Source organism: Pantherophis guttatus, chromosome 3, assembly GCF_059756535.1.
Source record: "Pantherophis guttatus breed Tessera chromosome 3, ASM5975653v1, whole genome shotgun sequence".
NCBI lineage: Eukaryota > Metazoa > Chordata > Lepidosauria > Squamata > Colubridae > Pantherophis > Pantherophis guttatus.
Window position 1 is genome coordinate 59,307,551 of NC_142065.1, and position 18,486 is coordinate 59,326,036.

Genomic DNA, 18,486 nt, shown 5'->3' on the forward strand with positions numbered 1-18,486 from the left:
GAAATGTCCTGCAGAGAAGTAATGCAAGGAGACTTATAACTGTTTAACAAATGACCGTACCAAAGTGACAGGCAAAAAGATAATCCATTTCTTTTACAAGGGCTGTCAAAGCCAAATTAAGAAAATGGTCTTGCTGGAAGCTTGGAGGAGATGAGGAAAGGCATTAGCTTAAAGTATTTATGGTGAAGAATTTCTCTTCTGTTTAACATTAGCATGAAAGATTAAATGAAAATCAATGCTGATTTAGGAAATTCATTGGTGGGTGTCCAGTGTGAAAAAAAGAGAAGCATGCCTGCATTTTTAACAGCTGTATAGAAACAGGGATTTTATTTTAAAAATGTCCATTTAGATTTATATCTCTTTTTTATTCCAGGAAACAAGGTAGCCTACACTTCTGTCTCCTTCAGTTTTAACCCACAACAATTATGTGAGGTAAGTTGGTTTGTGAGGGTACGATTAATTTTCAAAATATTTTTTTGTGGCTGAGAATGAATTTGAAGCTGGATCTTCTCAGACCTAGTTTAATACTTTAAATTTTCCATACTGCTCTGGATTTTAATCCGAAAGGGCAGGAATGAACAGGAATTGAACCTGATCTCCCAGTCAGATCTTGTTTGTCACTGCCTCACTAAATTCACCATTCAGGTTTGCCCCTGACATTTGCCACAGTATCTCTAATGTGCCCATACTGCTGGCATTGGATGAAATGATTGGATCATGGTCCCAGCTGAATGTTTCCATTGACATCTTTTTAGAAGGGCCTCTTCATATCTACAGCTGGCTCTGGGAGTAAGAATAGCAATGCAAAAGAATCTCAGAATCAGCATACACTTAGAAAGTACAGACGATCTAAGGAGATTTCTCAAACTTCCCCAAAGGGCTCCAAAATTGATAGTTTTTCCTAGCCACACATTTTTCTTGTCCTCTCAGTGCCTAATTTTGAATATCCATTTTCATAGATATTGAAAGTAATTGGCATTCATTTGCAAAACATGCTACCAATTACATCCCACGTTGGACTCATAAACTGGCATTAAAATAACATTGCAACATTTTTAGACTTGTTCATGAACTAGTATGATGCGATTAAAACATTGGGCTGGGATTAGAAACGCCCAGATTTGAGTCCCACTTCATCATAGAGCTCACTAGGTGACTTTAGGCCAGTTACCATCTGTCAGGTCAATTTACAGATTAGTTCTTATGAGGATAAAATGATAGCACATCAGACTGCATATGTGCTAAGTTCCTTGAAAAAAAAAAAGGATAGAAATTAACAACAACAAACTCTAAAATATAGGCCAGTGATAGATGCTGCTGGGTTTTTGTGTGTATGTCTGTGTGTAGTGGTCACTTTCAGAGTGATTCATTATGCATTCATATTTGCAACACACTGGAAGTGATATACAGACTTCAAATTTCTTTGTAGAACAATTACAACAGGAGACATAGATTTAAAATACACCCCAGTCTCGAAGCTTCTGATAGAAAATGCTTTAGCAGTCTCAGCTGCAAATAAACATGACAGACCTTTCTGGCTTGCTTAGAGGATAAATAGCTATATTAAAGGATGTATAAATGACTGTATCCAAAAAATGTCCAAAAAGGATAATGTAAAGTGGAACTGAGGGGCAGACTTAGTCATATAAACTGTGGTGGTGAAGTGGATAGAATGCAGTACTGCAGACTAATTCTCCTGACTAGTGTGGCTGCCTGCAGTTTGGCAGTTTGAGTCTCACCGGCTCAAAATTGACTCAGCCTTCCATCCTTCCAAGGTTGGTAAAATGAGGACTCAGATTGTTGGGGGCAATATGGTGACATTGTAAAATCACTTAGAGAGGGCTGTAAACCACTGTGAAGCAGTATATAAGTCTAAGTGCTGTTGCTATTTGGGTTTCTCTGCTGTTCAGTGGCTGGAGGCAATGACTCAATGAGAGAAAGTATGAACTTGGATTACACTACAGGCTAACATGTGATGGCTCCACAGTGTAACTTCAGATGGATAGCCAAGTTTAAAGGTGGAAACTGCATGAAACTGGGGTCAGAACAAAAAAAAATCTTCACATCTGAAGATGAATTTGATAAACAGGAGTTTTGCTTCCTTTTGAATAGAGTGTGTTGTATTTTTAAAAATGTAAATTCTCCTAATTAGATTTGCAGAGCTGATGGACTTCAGAAGAAACTGTTAAATAGATATATTTGATCCTAACTGAGAAAGTTCCTATCACAGAATATTTTGGAGACAGTTGCCTCCAGTTTCAGTTTGTTCAAGCAGTTTTTATTTTAATTAAATAGTTTAGTTTAGTTTAGTTTAGTTTATTAGATTTGTATACCGCCCTACTCCCGAAGGACTCAGGGCGGTGAACAGCCATGAAATAAAACATATCAATACAAAATTTAAAATAGAAATAAAACAAGTTAGATAAATTTGGCTGAACCATATTTAAAACCCCAATAATTTAAAACCAAATTTAAAATTCCCATTTAAAAGAGAAGTTTAGGTCAGGCCGGCTTGCTGGAATAGGAACGTCTTCAGCGTGCGACGGAAGGTACGCAGATCCGGAATCCTCCGTATCTCATAAGGTAAGTGTCCAATGTGTTTTCCAAAAGAATATTGAATCTCTCAGTATAATCCACTGCCACTGATACTCAAGGATCAAGGATATCCAGACTTGATTTACTATAAGGACTCTAAGGTTTTCAGCAATAGGTCATTGACTCACACTTCCCTTGAGTGTCGAGGTATCAGAAACTTTCAGAAGTCTTATATTCATTCTCAGATTTTTCTTACTTAAAGGGATTATTTTAATGGAAAGAATAGACTGAAATGTGGAATTTGGAGATAAGGCAGAAGAAGAACAATCTAGCAAACAGGCCACAAGGCTAAGAAGAAGGAACATTTTTATAAGGAAGGGTTGCTGGGATCAGATTTGAAGAATTTGCAAATGAGTGAAATAACAAAGAAAACAGTAACATTTAACCCATTTAATCGGATGCCACAATAATCTGTTTTAGATTGTTATAAGCTTGCATTTTTTTACTTTGATTGCAATATAGCTCCCTTTCATAAGTGATGGAATTAGATGTGCTGTAATTAAGTGTGCACAATACATGATATCACAGGTTCTTAAATGTTGTGATATTACAACCCCCTAAAAAATTAAATGAACTTGTGCAACCCCCCCTTAATAAAATAAATGATCTCATTGGTGTCTTTAAAATCTGAGTTTTATTTTAAAGATGATCACTATCATTGACCAAAGCCATGGAAAGAAGGAAGGAAGGGAGGGAGGGAGGGAGGGAGGGAGGGAGGGAGGGAGGGATGGCAAAGGATCAGATGGTTAGATAGTGTCATCAATGCAATGAACATTATCAATTTTACATTTTTTTCAACAATATACCTCATAAAATGAAGAAGATGGCTCTCCCTCAGTCATTATGGGTGAAGAATTTCACTCCAGATAATGGAAAGGGGGGTAAACTTAGATGAATTCCTAGATAGAGAGGAGGGGCCTAAGGCTGCCTCATCCGATTGCTGGGTTAGATAGAGCAATATTAATCCCATATGATTATGTCAGTGAAAAGATGTTACAAGCTTTGAATTAATGGTGAAACTTCAGTCAATATCTAACCAGATAGATGGCAGGGTATACAAGTTTGAGAAATGGTGTATCTGAGTTTGCGGAGAGCTTGAAACTATGAAAATCCAAGGTATTAAATCTGTCAAAAATTTGAAAGTACTGAAGAAAATTATAATTCAAAATGTGAACAGCTATCAAAGGACTATGCAGTTTAGCCTGAGAATATTGCTCTGGAAGCTGGTGTCTTTCAGAGGTGTTGACTACATCAATCAAAGGACCTGGAAGATTATCAGAGATGTAGTCAAACACATCTTGGTAATAAACTTGGAAAGACTATTAGGCTGATCTCTGTAACTGACAATTTTGCTTTGCAGCATTGTGCTTGCTTCAAAAATCTATTTCTGTTGGTGTTTTCGATCTGGCTGCCATCATTCCTGTCATTCATAGGTAAGATAGAACAATACAGTCTAGAAAGTGATAGTTTGCTCACAACATGTAGTCATTTTAAAATTTAACAAGCAAGTGTATTCTTGAGATGAGGGGTCCTTGGTGCTCTCTATTTTCTTGTAGACATTTCATTACCCAAATTAGGTAACATCATTAGCACTGATGATGTTACCTAATTTGGGTAATGAAACGTCGGCAAGAAAACAACCAAGCTCAGAGAGCACCAAGGACCCTTCATGATAACCCTGAACTACAAATATTCTCCTTTTATTATTCCTGAGAGCCCTGGTGAGGATAGGACCCCAAGACAGGAATCCTGCTCTGATCAGGGGGCCATATCATTCCATTATATAACCAGAGCAGTAAAAAGGTGGTATTTAAGGAGAGAGTGAGCTCTACTGAACAGTGTGATTCATATAAAAGCAAGTATTTACATGACTATCTTGATAATAATAAAAAAATAGCCTGATACTAGATCCCAGTGCAATGCAGGGCTTAATCCATAGTCCTTCCAAAGTAGAAGGCCTAGGGGAATCATTGTTGGTTTATTTGTTACTAAGATTTTTAGGATACCCAATTCTTGACTACCTCTGAACAGCATAGAAATCTTAGCAATAAATCATAGAGGGAATTTATATAAAAAAACATACTGGGGTTAAGAATTTGTAGGTGAGTCTGCTCTTATGTATTTCATCTAATTTGTGTGGGGACTGAATTGAACAAACATTTGTTATATGTATGTATGTATGTATGTATGCATGCATACACACACACACACATATATATATATATAGTGTTTTTCTATGGAAACATCTGGTCCACCCCAACATGTGGCATTCTGCTCCCTTTCGCCTTTCAACTCCAATCCAGGAGCCCTCAAGCAGTCGCATTCAGGACAAACCATTTTATACCAAATTTATATTTTGCTGATAAAGAAATAAAGGGAGACTAGTACAGATCTATTTCAAGCTTTTTAGCTCTCATCAGCTGGCCATACTGATGAGAGCTAAGAGGTTAATACAACTGCCTAAACATGCAGGCAGCCCAAGTTCAAATCCAAGTAAGGGTATGGCTAGCTGATGAGAGCTAAATAGCTTGAAATAGATCTATACTAGTCTCCCTTTATTTCTTTATCAGCAATATATATATATATATATATATATATATATATATATATATATATATATATATATATATATATATATATATATATATATATATATATATATATATATATATATATATATATATATATATAATATTATGAGAGGCTTTATGATTTGTAATTGGACATTGTTTCTATCTTGCATTCATTTTTAAACTGCAATCCTTGTTCTCCCCACAGTTCTTCCCTATATGCAAAGCTTAATCATTGACCTTTCCCAAACTAACACCCTTTTCTAGAAATGCTACATTCAAAGATTGAAAAGTATTTCAAGCTGCAGTGTGAGGGATGTTCATGTAGCAGCTGCCTGATACTCCTTAAATTAGTTACCTCTTGTCCTGGGGTTTTGAGGCCCCTCTCCAAAATTGCTCTGCAATTCTGGGAGGAAACAAGTTTGGCTCAAAGAGTTGTACACGGGTCCTATCTACGTCCCTCTCACATCCTGAAGCCCCTTTTTGTCTTTGAATCTGAGATGCTACACCATCCTGTTCCCTATATATTGAGTAATTTCCCCATTCTGTCAGATTGAAAATTACAACTCATAATGAAATGTTGGAGAGAATGTTTTCAAGAACATGGTTTTTTGGGGAGGGGGGGTGACCCTTTGCAGCCTTGGGTTAGATTATACTGACCAATGGCTTATCACAGAAAGGGCAGCTTCTTGTGGAGTTCTCAGTGCTCCCTGAGTTTGATTGTTTGCTTGCAGATGTTTCATTATACAACTAGATAACAGCATCCAAACTCAGAGAGCACCAAGAACTCCACAAGTCAAACCTGATTGACAGATATGCTGTTCTGTTGCACCTTTCTTTCTACTTAGGTATGGCTTGGTTAAAGTGAGGCAAAGTCCAGAATTGGTGTTTTTAGATTTCACAATGAGTCCCCCTTTTTCTCCTTACAATTACAGCATTAAGAATATTGGCAGGAAAAGGCTGTATGGAAGTGTGACTTTGCTTCTTATTTCCTTTTTTATCTAATTTTTATGTAAACTAGAATCATTATGGAGTTGAATGGCTTTATGCTTATAAATAAATTATCAAGCTTCTCTTGGAAGAAAAAAAAAGATGACTCACCTGGAAGAGTTAAGAAACTTAGTGTCATCTTCCCTCCTAGGAGAATTCAATAATTTGGAATGTATGAAAGAGGAATACATGTGTGACCTGCTAAGAAGATGCCAGCTGGAGATCTCATTTCACTCCAGCAATCTTGAGGTACCCTGAAACTCATTTCCATTTTCCATTTCCATGAGGTGAAAACACATTGTTTTTGTTCTGAACATAAATAAAAGATCATCAGTTCCAATATTTCCTCTTTATCAGAAATATTCTTTCTGACAAGATGAAGTATATTATCTGTAAGAACTGTGAAATGAATCAGGTTTGAAGGATAGTGTGTCATCTCCAAGAACTGAGAGAAAAATAGAGCAAGCATAGAAATAATTGCCCCTGGCAGGGGACAATACAGAGAATGGTCATTAATGATTAACTGAAATTGATGGGGACATCTGATTTAGTGTACATAGAATATAATGTTTCATTAAAACTATGTTTATGCACTATGTTAATAATATAACTATTATAGTTTTGTGCTAAAACACTTCCCATTTAATTGAAAGGGAAAATGGATTTAAACCAAGATGCTTGCCCAAGGTCAGACTGTGTTAGTAAAGCAATGAGATCTCCTAAAGGGTTAGTTTGACTGCTTATTAGGATGTTTTGCTGAACTGGTTTAAATACACACAGAAATTATTAATCATAATAGAACATAGCATAGATTGGGTATGACATGCTATTTGATCCTTGAGTTGCAATCTTCACACACTCACTTGAGGGAACATCTATTAACCCAATAAAACAATTTTCAACCACACTGCTCATTTATTTAATTTTATTGTTCTACCTAGCAGCTAAGAATATTAGAGAATACACACACACACACACACACAGAGAGAGAGAGAGAGAGAGAGAGAGAGAGAGAGAGAGAGAGAGAGAGAGAGAGAGAGAAATCATTGATTGTTTAGCTTACTGATTAAAGTTTAAACTTTAGAACAAGTTAAAAGTACATATAATTGTGGACAAACCTGATACTATACAAAAATGGCACGAAGAGGAGGAGATCAAGAAATAGTTGATGTGTCGTCTAGGAAGTCTGGATGAACTGAATCTTAAGGAGTAGTGGAAGAGGAAGAAGATGTAGTCAATGGGGTAGCTGCTCTAGGCATCATATAGTGCTCTGATTGTACCCCAGATTGGTGGGACAAGGACAAGATGGCCAATTTTAATAAATAACATAAAGTTTTTATTTGGATTTCTTATCAACATTGCCAAGTTCTTTATTAGACAAGAGTGAAAGTAATTTAATGGGATTCAAATCAGAAAAGCTTGCCTCAAGATTATTCAAAATACATTTATTTACTTAAATTTTAATCCTGTACTTATTTAATGGAGTAAACTCTATTAGGCATAGAATATTTTTCTTTGGACATATGTTTAGGATTGCTGTAGTTTTCAGTATTTTTGTTTAATGGAAGAATATTGGGCAGCATTTTTTTTTTATGTTAATAGTCCTATTTGACGTATTAGTTATCAGGAAAACACTGCTGTTCTTAATTGTGCAAATGGGTATCATTTAACTCCTGCCCTTAGGAAAAGGGTTGGAAAAGAAGGAGGGGTGGAAAATACCATCTGCAAATAGATTTCACCCATTTAATGTTGAATGTACTTACATTTTAATAAATGAGTTGACTAAGTGGTCCAAATGAAGATCATAATCCTATATTTGGAATTACTTAAAAAAAAATAAACAGAGCCTGTTGTCTAAGATTACACTGACCTTAACATAATAAATAGTAGTATAATAACCTTACTTAATCAGCTGCATAAGAAGACTTCAGAATTCTTTTTATTCAATTTTGCATAAATTAGAACTGGTAGGTATCCCATTTGTGTCACTACAAATAAGAATACATCTTGCTTTTCCAAATATTTTTCTAGTAATTTAGCCTCCCTTATTATTTAAGATGTACATATAAACTCTTCAAGGTAGATACAAGGTAGACATAATTTATAAATTTATTTGAGTTAGATGGTGAGGCATAACATTTAAAAAAGCAACAACAGCAGCAGCAAACCATTAAGATAAATGAAGCTCTGGTACTTTCTTATGACAGGGCACATATAAGGTCCAAATCAAAACAGAACCAATTAAGGAACTTGAAGCAGGATGATCTTGCTCTGAGACAGATTGCTTTCTGATGTCTTCTCACATGATGTTGGGAATGTGCATCTGAGGTTCTTTCATGTTTGTTGTATAATCAACAAGAGGAACTACATTCAACAGATTCTTGTAGTGGAATCTCATGCATATTTACTAGACCCACTGAATCCAATGAGGCTTGCTCCCAACTAAATTAAAAATATAAGATTGCCTTTTTCATCAATGTTGGAATTATAGATCTGAAAAATGCAGAAACTATTGAAGTATCTCATGCAAAAATAACAGATGGTATGAACTCTGCAGATGGTGCAAAAGAATAGTTTACTTTTAACACTCACCTATCAAATCATGGACAAGATCCTTGATGAGATGCCCAACAATGGCATAAGCCACAGCCACCACCACAAGTGCTGCCATCAGAAGGTAAAGCACTGCCTTGGGTAAAGGGATGGCATCCCGAGGTGGCGGTTTGTATTCCTTATAAAGCTGATCATTGTCCGAATCTGAATATTGGAAAAGCTGGTCCAGGCCAGTGGTAAAGTTACTGGAATTCATGGATTGGCTATTGGACAAGTAACTGTTTTGCTCGGGATCCTGCAGGGCACTCACCACAGAGTTGGTGGTGGCTTCAACTTGCTGCACCAGGTTGAGAGTCTTGTTGACACTGGGCAAAATCTGGGAGAGAAAAGCGCTCCAATCTTTAATGGCACTGATGTTGCAAATGAGCATAGTGCAAAGAAGGAAAAGGTTCCCACCACCAGTCTGAGAGATTTTAAAAATATAAAATATGTATGTACTTCTATTCTTCGCAAATCATCGGCATGGACAGCATTAACTTAAACCATAAAGACTCTGTCTGAGGGCAATTTGCCATTCTGCTTTTACATAATGATGGATGTTGATCCCGGAGAGTCACACTTCAGTTCCCAGATGCAAAGGGAGAATACAGCCAAATTCTACAGTAAGGAACTATTCCTGGAAAGGACTTAGATGCGTCCTTCCCACTTGGCACTGGTATTTTCCCGATTTCCTTTCATGATGCCAAGTAAGAAAAGATGAAGAGACAAAAGTTGGTTGATGGCTGTGATCATCTGGACACAGAATGTCATCCCTCTTTCTCCAGTTTCTGAGGACACACCTTCAAAAGAAAAGACAAGCACAAATAAACCGAGCTATTAAGCCGGGTATCCTTTTCAATGGCTTATTATTAATTTAGCCCCCTCGGGGTTACAAAAAACTCAAAGGATCCGAGACACTCTACAAAATGAAAATGTTTTTAAAAAGGAAAAATGACTAAATGACAAAGCACCAATCCTTAAATCAGCACCAGTGTGTGCTTTCCGTCTCGCTTTATTGAAAGGGAAGCCTTTCAATAAAGTACTTGAAAGCGGGGAATCCCCTCTGCCCACTCTCCTCCTCCTCCCTCCCCTTTTTTTTCTTCTTTTGATCGAACAGCAGTACAAGAAATGAACGAACCTACGGTATGATCGAAAATGAGGTGGGGGGGGAAAGCCTCTTCCCACAGAGCTTCTTTATCCCGAGGTCACCTCGGAACGGAGAAAGCACGTTCCTGCTGCCCTGATGTAGTTGCCCTCCCAGATCGCCTCAACATCGATCCGTTTAGCGGCGTTGTCCACGGAGCGTCTCTCTACTTGCGGTGTGTCTTCTTGCGCCGGCAGGCATTCAACAGTGGCGGAGCTGGCCAGAGTGCTGAATTCATTCTACATCCACCCACCCCCGCCGCGTTAACCTAGCCGCCCAGGGAGCTTTGATGATGTCGACAGATTTAAACTCGCCATTGTACTTAAATCGAGGATAAAAAAATAAATAAATCACACTACGGCATATGATTAGTTGCCTCCTCTTTCTCTTCTCTCCTTTCACTCTTCTATCCTGCATAAACTCTTTCTATGCCAACATGATATAACTAAATGCAGGGTAGAAGTTGGAGCCTACGACTTACCTTAGAGATCATAGGATAGCAGAGAGCAAAGAAGTCTTTGGGTGGCAAATGCATATTGCCTAGATGAAAAGATGGAAATGATTTCCCTCCTCCTAGCAGGAGAAAGGCTACCTTCTTATTGGGAGGGGGAAAAAACCCCAATCCTCTAGGAAGATTAAGTCCTAGGGAAGAGGAATAGGGCTGGCAACTACACATACTTACTTAGGAGAGAAAATATACTGACATCTTCACTTTTGGCCCCAGATAAAAGTTCAAATGATCACAGCCACTCTTATTAGGGATTTAGCTTAAGAATGTTTGCAATAATTTAAATTATTCTTTACTATAAACAGATGTGGCTTAATCTTCCAATTAAGTGTACTTAAGTATGGTCTAAATCTATTAAATAAATTCATGATGCAATGTTGCTTGAACTAATGACTTTTGGGTTAATTATTCACACTTCTTACTCAAGAAGTGCAATCCATCAGTTCCTATTAGAAATGCAAATCTTAATGGAAATCTATAAAGTCTTTATTTTACATCTGACTTTTCTGCACTAAATAGCCAATTAAACCTATATTTAATTGATCAGAAATCAAATCATTTCTAGGTTTGGCTTATATACATCTGAATAAATAAATAGTACTAGAAAAATCAGGCTTTGTAACTCTGAACAGCCCTCAGTTTATGGAGCAGATTTTGTATTTCATTGAGGGGTTAAAAGAAAGGTAACTTGGCACTTGGGCCATCACAATAAGGTTATGGGTATATAATGTATCCCATAATATGGTAAATAACACATATGTAATCAGGAAAATAAAGGCGAATGCTGTCTATAAAGAGCCTGTGAGTTCTAGTTTCCATTTGTTTTCACTTTCTATAACCTGGATGAGGCTTCTCTCTCTCCCCACAAGTTGCCTCCTGTGGCATTGATACCTGTGGTTTTGATACCTGTCTGTTGGGGAAGGCTGATCTGGAAGACCCATTAAATATTTCCTGAGAACATCTGGCTAATCATTTTGTGGAAAAAATAACTCACATTTACTTAAAGCAGGAACCAGATGGTTAGAGTCTTATGAGTTGACAGAGTAATCTCATGTGATGTTACCTAAGAATTCGAGGAAATGCGTTGGGGTCTCTGTGATGGCAGATATCACATGTGTGCTTCACCACTTGGTTGGTGCAGGTTGTCATGAACAGGGCAAAGAGCTGGGTAGTGCACGATGATTGTTTGCTCAGTTCATTTCTTACTCAAAAGGTGTTGTTTGAACTCTGCACTGTTCTACAACTACCACTCCATATATATATATAAAATGGTTGCCCTCACACATAGCATATAGTGGGACTTAGATGAAGGATAAACAAACAATCTGTTTTACTGGATTTCTCAGTGGTCTTCAATACTATTTATCAAAGTACATTTATGGATTTATTGAACTACTGCATCCAGATTTGGTCACCACGATTTAAAAAAAAGATGTTTAGACTCTAGAAGAGTACAGAGAAGAAGAACAAAGATGATTAGGGGGCTGGAAGCTAAAATATATAATGACTAGACATTGGGTCTGGGTAGTGACAAGTCTAACCAAGAGAGGCCTAGGGGTGACATAATAGCACTCTTCCAATATTGGAAGAGTCACAAAGAAGATGGGGATAATGTATTCTCTAAAGCACCTGAAGGTAAGACAACAAGTAATGGATGGAAACTTATCAAGGAGAGATCCAATCTAGAACTAAGAAGCTTTCTGACAGTGAGAACAATTTATCAGTGGACAGCTTGATTTCAGAAATGGTGCATGCTCCATCACTGGATGTTTTTAAGAAGAGATTGAACAGACATTTGTTCAGAATGATATAGGGCTTCCTGCTTGAGCATCTGTTATTATTTTGTTATTCTATTATTCTGATCATCCGTGTGTCTGAGAATGAGGAGCAGAGTATTACTGTGATTCTATTCCTTCTTAAGCAGGAAATTCTATTCAATGATTATGGGAAGGAGAGGACAAGCCTTCAAACAGTCCAGTATGGGATGCCCCAGAACTTGGTCTTCTCCTCCATTCTACTTTTATTCAAGAAGTTCCAAAAGCTAATAAAATCACAGCCAGACTGATGGAATCAGCCTTACACAGAAAGGTTTTGAAAACAATGGAAAAAGAAGAAGATAGATACTTAAAAAAAGATACTTAAAGAAGTGATTTCTAATATTCTTTACATCAGTTACTTGATACCATTTCCCTGAAAAAGCCTCATTTGTTGTACCTAAATAAAATTACCATATATGGGGCCAGAGGTGAGGAGCCATTATTTCATCAATAACAGCAGAACAATCCCCTTTATTTCTCATAAGTCTCTTCTTGTTTGAAGTTAAAAACTGGTAACTGCATGTTAGTCAGAATTAAGGGGATGCTATCTTATCCCATCAAAAACGCCTGGATGAGGGCCTGCAGAAGGAATCCATTTGTCTTTCTCTGAGATATGCATTGTATTGTAGCCAATATTAGCTTTATGTGCAAACCTGAGTAATAAAAACAGATAAATAGAGGAGGAAAGTGATTAATTCAGCTAGGACCAAGAGGATGTATTTTCAACTCAGTATCTATATGATCAGTGAAAGGATTTGTGAAGGATTATTTTAACATAATCAGAAATGTGGCTCTATTATTACACACAACATGCTAATTCTCTCTGCTACCCAGTGCATGGATATTTAATTTCCAGGTCTTTCCATCCACTGCAATAAAAGCTGCCAAAAGAAATCTGAGGTTCAATCACTATTTGTTTTCCTTCCTCAGTCTTGCAATTTTATTCAGAAATGATTTTTTTTTCACCCATGAGAAAAGTTGCCCCTTCAACAGATGTGATTGTTTCATTATCTCAGTCTGTTGGTGCATGTCTGTTTTCATTGTCATCTTCTCTGGACAACCAACCTATATTAGAAAAGGGCTCCTTTGCCCATTATACCGTACCATTGTATGGATTGATAAGCTTTACACCTAGCCAAGGCAAAGTTGGTATCTGAGATCTTACTGTTGTTGCTTTGATTTTAATTGTGGAAGGCAACAGATAGCAAATTGGGAACAGATGCAATGTCTATACACATAAAAGCTGCTGACTTCATTGCAAACTGTTGACTGGAAGGTTTTTGCTAGGGAAGAGAGAGTTATGATGGCTGCCATGTTTTTTATGGTTGCTTTCTTCTTTGCAATTTTGTAAAAGGTTTGCAATTGAAAACTTAATGAACACTGTGTTAGCATGGAATTCTGGACTACACACTCAATAGATCTAGAGGGCATTAAATAAGCAAAGTTGGCTGCTTTTTGAACTGATTTGGAGTGAATAAAAGTTGTCGTTTAAAACATTTGAAGAGCAGAAGGTAGCACATACCTGCTTTAATGATTGTATGTTGATATGTTGGTAGTAATCATGTCGTAAAAAGGGAGTTAGTCTTGCTGATATTTAGATTTGGAATCTCTTTTCATAATCGAGGATCTTTAGCCAGGATCAACTGAAGATGATTGGTCCAGTGACAGATATTTAAAAGATGCACAACTGACTGGCAAGTTTTTCTGACTCTTAACTGTTTAACAATAGTTGCAACAATATATTAGTGAGATGTACTAACAAAAGGGGGGAAAAGCAGTTTTTCACAGTTGTTACCCAGAACAAATTTCTGGCCTCAGAATAAATTAATTTTAGTAAAGTTTTTGAATTAGACTACAGATGATGGATTTCACAGTTCTAACAAAGAACAAAATAGACACTACAAGATTAGAAACTTGTTTTTCACAGTTTTTCCATACAGAAATCCCCATCTTGTTTCCCTCAGGCTTCTCCATTTCAGCAACTGAAAAAGGTCATGGCAATAATGCTAACCTGAACTCATATATAAATGTACTAGTACTTCCCAGATCCACACTAGAAATAATAATAGTCATCTTTCACTTGACTATTTATCCAGTGACAGAGCATGTTCTTTCACTACTAAAGAGGTCACTGGTAAAAGCTAATATTATACAGTAATTTCATGCTGATTGTTCTGGGACTTTTGGTTATTTGTTTCATCTGAGACATTGAAGTGAATCAGGAAGCCTTCGGAATGACTAGTCCTGAAAAGTTATTCGTTTAAGAGCCCAAAATATGTAGCAGCCTATTCATGTCAATATAAACTTGTATATATTTAACATTTTGCATGAAACAATGTCAAGTGTGAAATCATAGTTCATTACAGAACCTTTCTCTTTTAATGGCACTTTTTGAGGATTGACAATAAAAATATATTGTTAATGACTGAATTACAAAAAAATGAGGGGTGACTGCTTTTCACTATAATCCCTGCAAGTTCCACTGAATGCACTGAAGCTTTATCCAGGTATGGTAAATAGGACTGCAGGTGTGTCATACATGCTGCAGTATTAGCTGTGCTTTTTAAGGAGACAAGCATGAAATTCTGCTTATTAGAATAAATGCCTGAAAAAAATGCACCACATTAAAAATTAGGCATTCTCTCCCATCCCTTTCTCCCATTAGTAGTGGTCTGCTACTAATAGTCCTTGTAATTAGAAATAAGAATATAAATATGATTATTTGTATATACAAGAGCAAAATAAATACCTTCAAAGAAAGGCCTCAGATTTGATTAAGAAAGAGGGAATGAGGACATGCTATCAGACGGGAAACAACTCTAAAACTGATTTTAACAAACAGTGGGAAGTTGTCACTTTTTGCCCAGGGGATGGGAAGCAAAATTAGACTGCTAGGAAGTCCCAGTTCAGACAAAATAATTTGGTCACGTTCTTTTATAATATGGGGCTGCAAATTAGAGATGGAAGAGAGGTCAATATATAGAATAGAATAGAATAACAGAGTTGGAAGGGACCTTGGAGGTCTTCTAGTCCAACCCCCTGCCCAGGCAGGAAACCCTACACCACTTCAGACAAATGGTTATCCAACATCTTCTTTAAAACTTCCAGTGTTGGAGCATTCACAACTTCTGGAGACAAGTTGTTCCACTGATTAATTGTTCTAACTATCAGGAAATGTCTCCTTAGTTCTAAATTGCTTCTCTCCTTGATTAGTTTCCACCCATTGCTTCTTGTTCTACCCTCAGGTGCTTTGAAGAATAGTTTGACTCCCTCTTCTTTGTGGCAACCCCTGAGATATTAGATCACTGCTAATGTCTTCCCTAGTCCTTCTCTTCATTAAACTAAACATAGCCAATTCCTGCAACCGTTCTTCATATGTTTTAGCCTCCAATCCCCTAATCATCTTTGTTGCTCTTCTCTGCACTCTTTCTAGAGTCTCAACATCTTTTTTACATTGTGGTGACCAAACTGAATGCAATATTCCAAGTGTGGCCTTACCAGGCATTATAAAGTGATATTTACATATATTACGTATGTAAAAATTAACGCAATGAAAAATAGATACTTTGAAAAAATATTGAATGCTATGAATGTATGAAAGAAAGAAAGTAGCATCATAGGTTAAGGAAGACAAATTTAGATGTGACCTTCTAACATTCTTTACAAACATACTCCAGCCAAACAATGCTAGAGATGCTACTAAAGAGAATGGGAAGATGGTATAAGGGAGAACAAAGTAGCTAGGTAGGATAGGTTTGGCTATAGGTTCACAAAGGTTATGTTCATTCATTATATCCAAAAAGACTACGTTCTGGCAGTTTTGGCATTCTTCTCTACTGACATCTGTTAGCTTAATGAACTAATTTTGATGTTGGGACAACAATAAAAACAACACTACAGATTAGTGCAGAAATGATAGGCTTCAGAGTTATTTTGAAATGATAGGCTTCAGAGTTATTACATATTCTTACTTTTTAAAATTTAGGTTAAGAAAAACCAGAGGTGGGTTTCAGCAGGTTCTGACCAGTTCTGGAGAACCGGTAGTGGAAATTTTGAGTAGTTTGAAGAACCAGTAGTAAAAAATCTGACTGGCCCTGCCCCCATCTATTCTCTGCCTCCCAAGTCCCAGCTGATCGGGAGGAAATGGGGATTTTGCAGTATCCTTCCCCTGCCACACCCACCAAGCCATGCCATGCCCACCAAGCCACACCCACAGAATTGGTAGTAAAAAATTCTGAAACCCACTACTGAGAAGAACCCCTAGATATTTCCATGCCCAACAATACAAATTACATTTTTATAGGTCTTGAAAGGACATTGACCAATTCTCATCCCAGTTCATGAAATTCATAATCCCCATAAGAGTTGACTTACCAACCTCTTCTTGAAGGCTTTTACCAAGTAAGCTGCTCCTCAATATCCCATAAATTAGCTCTGTTATGGAATTGGTTAAAAAGTTTCTCTTAATTTTTTTTTTTTAAAAATCAGTATGCCTAAAGAAGTATTGGGCTTCTTGGTGGGAAATCTTAGTACAGAGAATTTTGTCTGTACTAGAACTTAATAGAGCTCCCTCTCTCCAGTGGTTTATTTCTTGTAGCTAAGAAATGTAATCTTGATCTTTAATGCTGAGAGTCCAATGAGTAAACATTTGGGTTTCTTTAAAAAAATAGAGAGACCAGTTTAGATTTAAAATTATGATGTTTTCATAATAGTATCATTGCCTGATTCAATCAGTATTATAATACTCTTAATGGGGGGGGGGGAAACTATACACTGTAATAGCGCATATATTTGTGTTTATCTCACATGTGTTAATAGTAACTTCTGAAGCATTTAGCAAAACGTTCAGTATTGTAATCCTAGTTGATGCTATTTTTTTTTTAAAAAAAAACTAACTTGAAGTATTCTTTCTCTCTATGGACAGAAAAATAGAAATTATGGGGCAATTATGTATGTGAAATGTAGATACATAACACAGATACAATCTTCCATGTGAAATAGCTTATATGCAATCTAAATTCACTCACTTTTTTTTGTTAAAAAAATTAAAAATCATATGCTGATGAATGCCATAAATTATATACTAATCAACTCTGTATTCATCAGAAGCTCCACCTGTGTTAATGAGTGGAGTGGGATTTATTTGAAACATCAGATACAGTAACTTCTGCAGTACACACCAGTACTTCAGCTTCTCACTAAAATTAATAAATGAAGATAAGAAAAAAGAAATAATTAGGCATTTTAAATGCATCAGTAGCAAATGCATGCGTACTCTAACGTAAATTCATGCCCCAAACTTCATTTCTTTATTTTTTTGTTATAAATGAAATAACATAGATACGCCTGCATTCTGGTGGGGATAAGATAAGAATCCATCAAGACTAAGAAAAAAACCGAAAACTGTGACTAACCAGCCTCCTTCCAATTTTTCTTTAGCAATTGCAGAATTAGTCTATGATTACTAGCATCAAGGTATTTGGATTGCCTTATCAGCAAAAGAAAACACACATACACAGGAGGACATGGTGGCCATATGTAAGTAAGCATTCAGATGAACTAGGGATCTAGACACGAAAAATCTCTTTTTCTCACTTGTACCTAATGTTTGCTGAATGGTAATAACATTCCCAAAACCAAACTACAGATGCTATGTGATTTGCCACATCTATAATAGGAAGTCTTTTCCAAACAGGAAACTGCTGTTCCCACTGGCAGCCATTTTGAAAAACTGTTTACAATGCATTTTCAAAAATCCAATTCTACACTAACCCCAAATAGTTGGGATTCATTTCTGATACTTGCCATAGTTGTTCTCGTCTTTCATATTTTTAGTTGTTCTCCACTATGTATGTAGTCTCACCTTCCTTCTTTCACACCATATCTGCTTGAATTATTCTACTTCCCAGTGGCTAGAAAAAAATGACATCCTTCATAATTTCCCTATTAGGATCATTAAAACTAGATCTGGGTGAAGTCTCTCCTTTGAAAAGATGCTTATGGCCCTATCATATTTGGAGGGCAAAGATAGGATAGGACAGGACAGTGATAATCTAATAATCATCCTTTAAGATTCCTTACTCAATGAATTTGCAGATGTATTGGATTTGATGTATAATGACTAGTCAGTCATGCCAGCTTAAAATCTTCTACCATCCCTCTTTACATTGAGAGTAAAGAGCCTGAGTTGATGACCAGATCAAAAACTGAACTGCTGCAAGACACTTTCTGTGTCTGAGAACTTTATAGGAGAGTAAATCTTTATAGGAG

At 36.7% G+C, this 18,486-nt stretch overlaps 1 protein-coding gene and 1 long non-coding RNA gene across 3 annotated transcripts in view; one reads left to right on the plus strand and one right to left on the minus strand.

The window, feature by feature from the left end:
* SMIM44 (small integral membrane protein 44) overlaps nt 1-10,465 on the minus strand; it is a 34,894-nt gene extending 24,429 nt beyond the window's left edge. Inside the window, exons 1-2 of one of the 2 annotated variants that reach the window (XM_087889699.1) lie at nt 10,373-10,465; nt 8,748-9,547 (exon numbers count right to left, since the gene is read on the minus strand). In XM_087889699.1, coding sequence (XP_087745825.1) covers nt 8,748-9,138 — 391 coding nt within the window. In that variant the 5' untranslated portion in view covers nt 9,139-9,547; nt 10,373-10,465. Of the gene's footprint in view, nt 1-8,747; nt 9,548-9,885; nt 10,330-10,372 lie in introns of those variants that run through there. The other variant, XM_087889698.1, reaches the window with a different exon arrangement.
* The window catches only part of LOC148114605 (uncharacterized), a 33,257-nt gene continuing 21,086 nt past the window's right edge, over nt 6,316-18,486 (plus strand). Inside the window, exon 1 of the long non-coding RNA XR_015733090.1 lies at nt 6,316-6,404. This is a non-coding gene — a long non-coding RNA (uncharacterized LOC148114605). The remainder of the gene's footprint in view (nt 6,405-18,486) is intronic.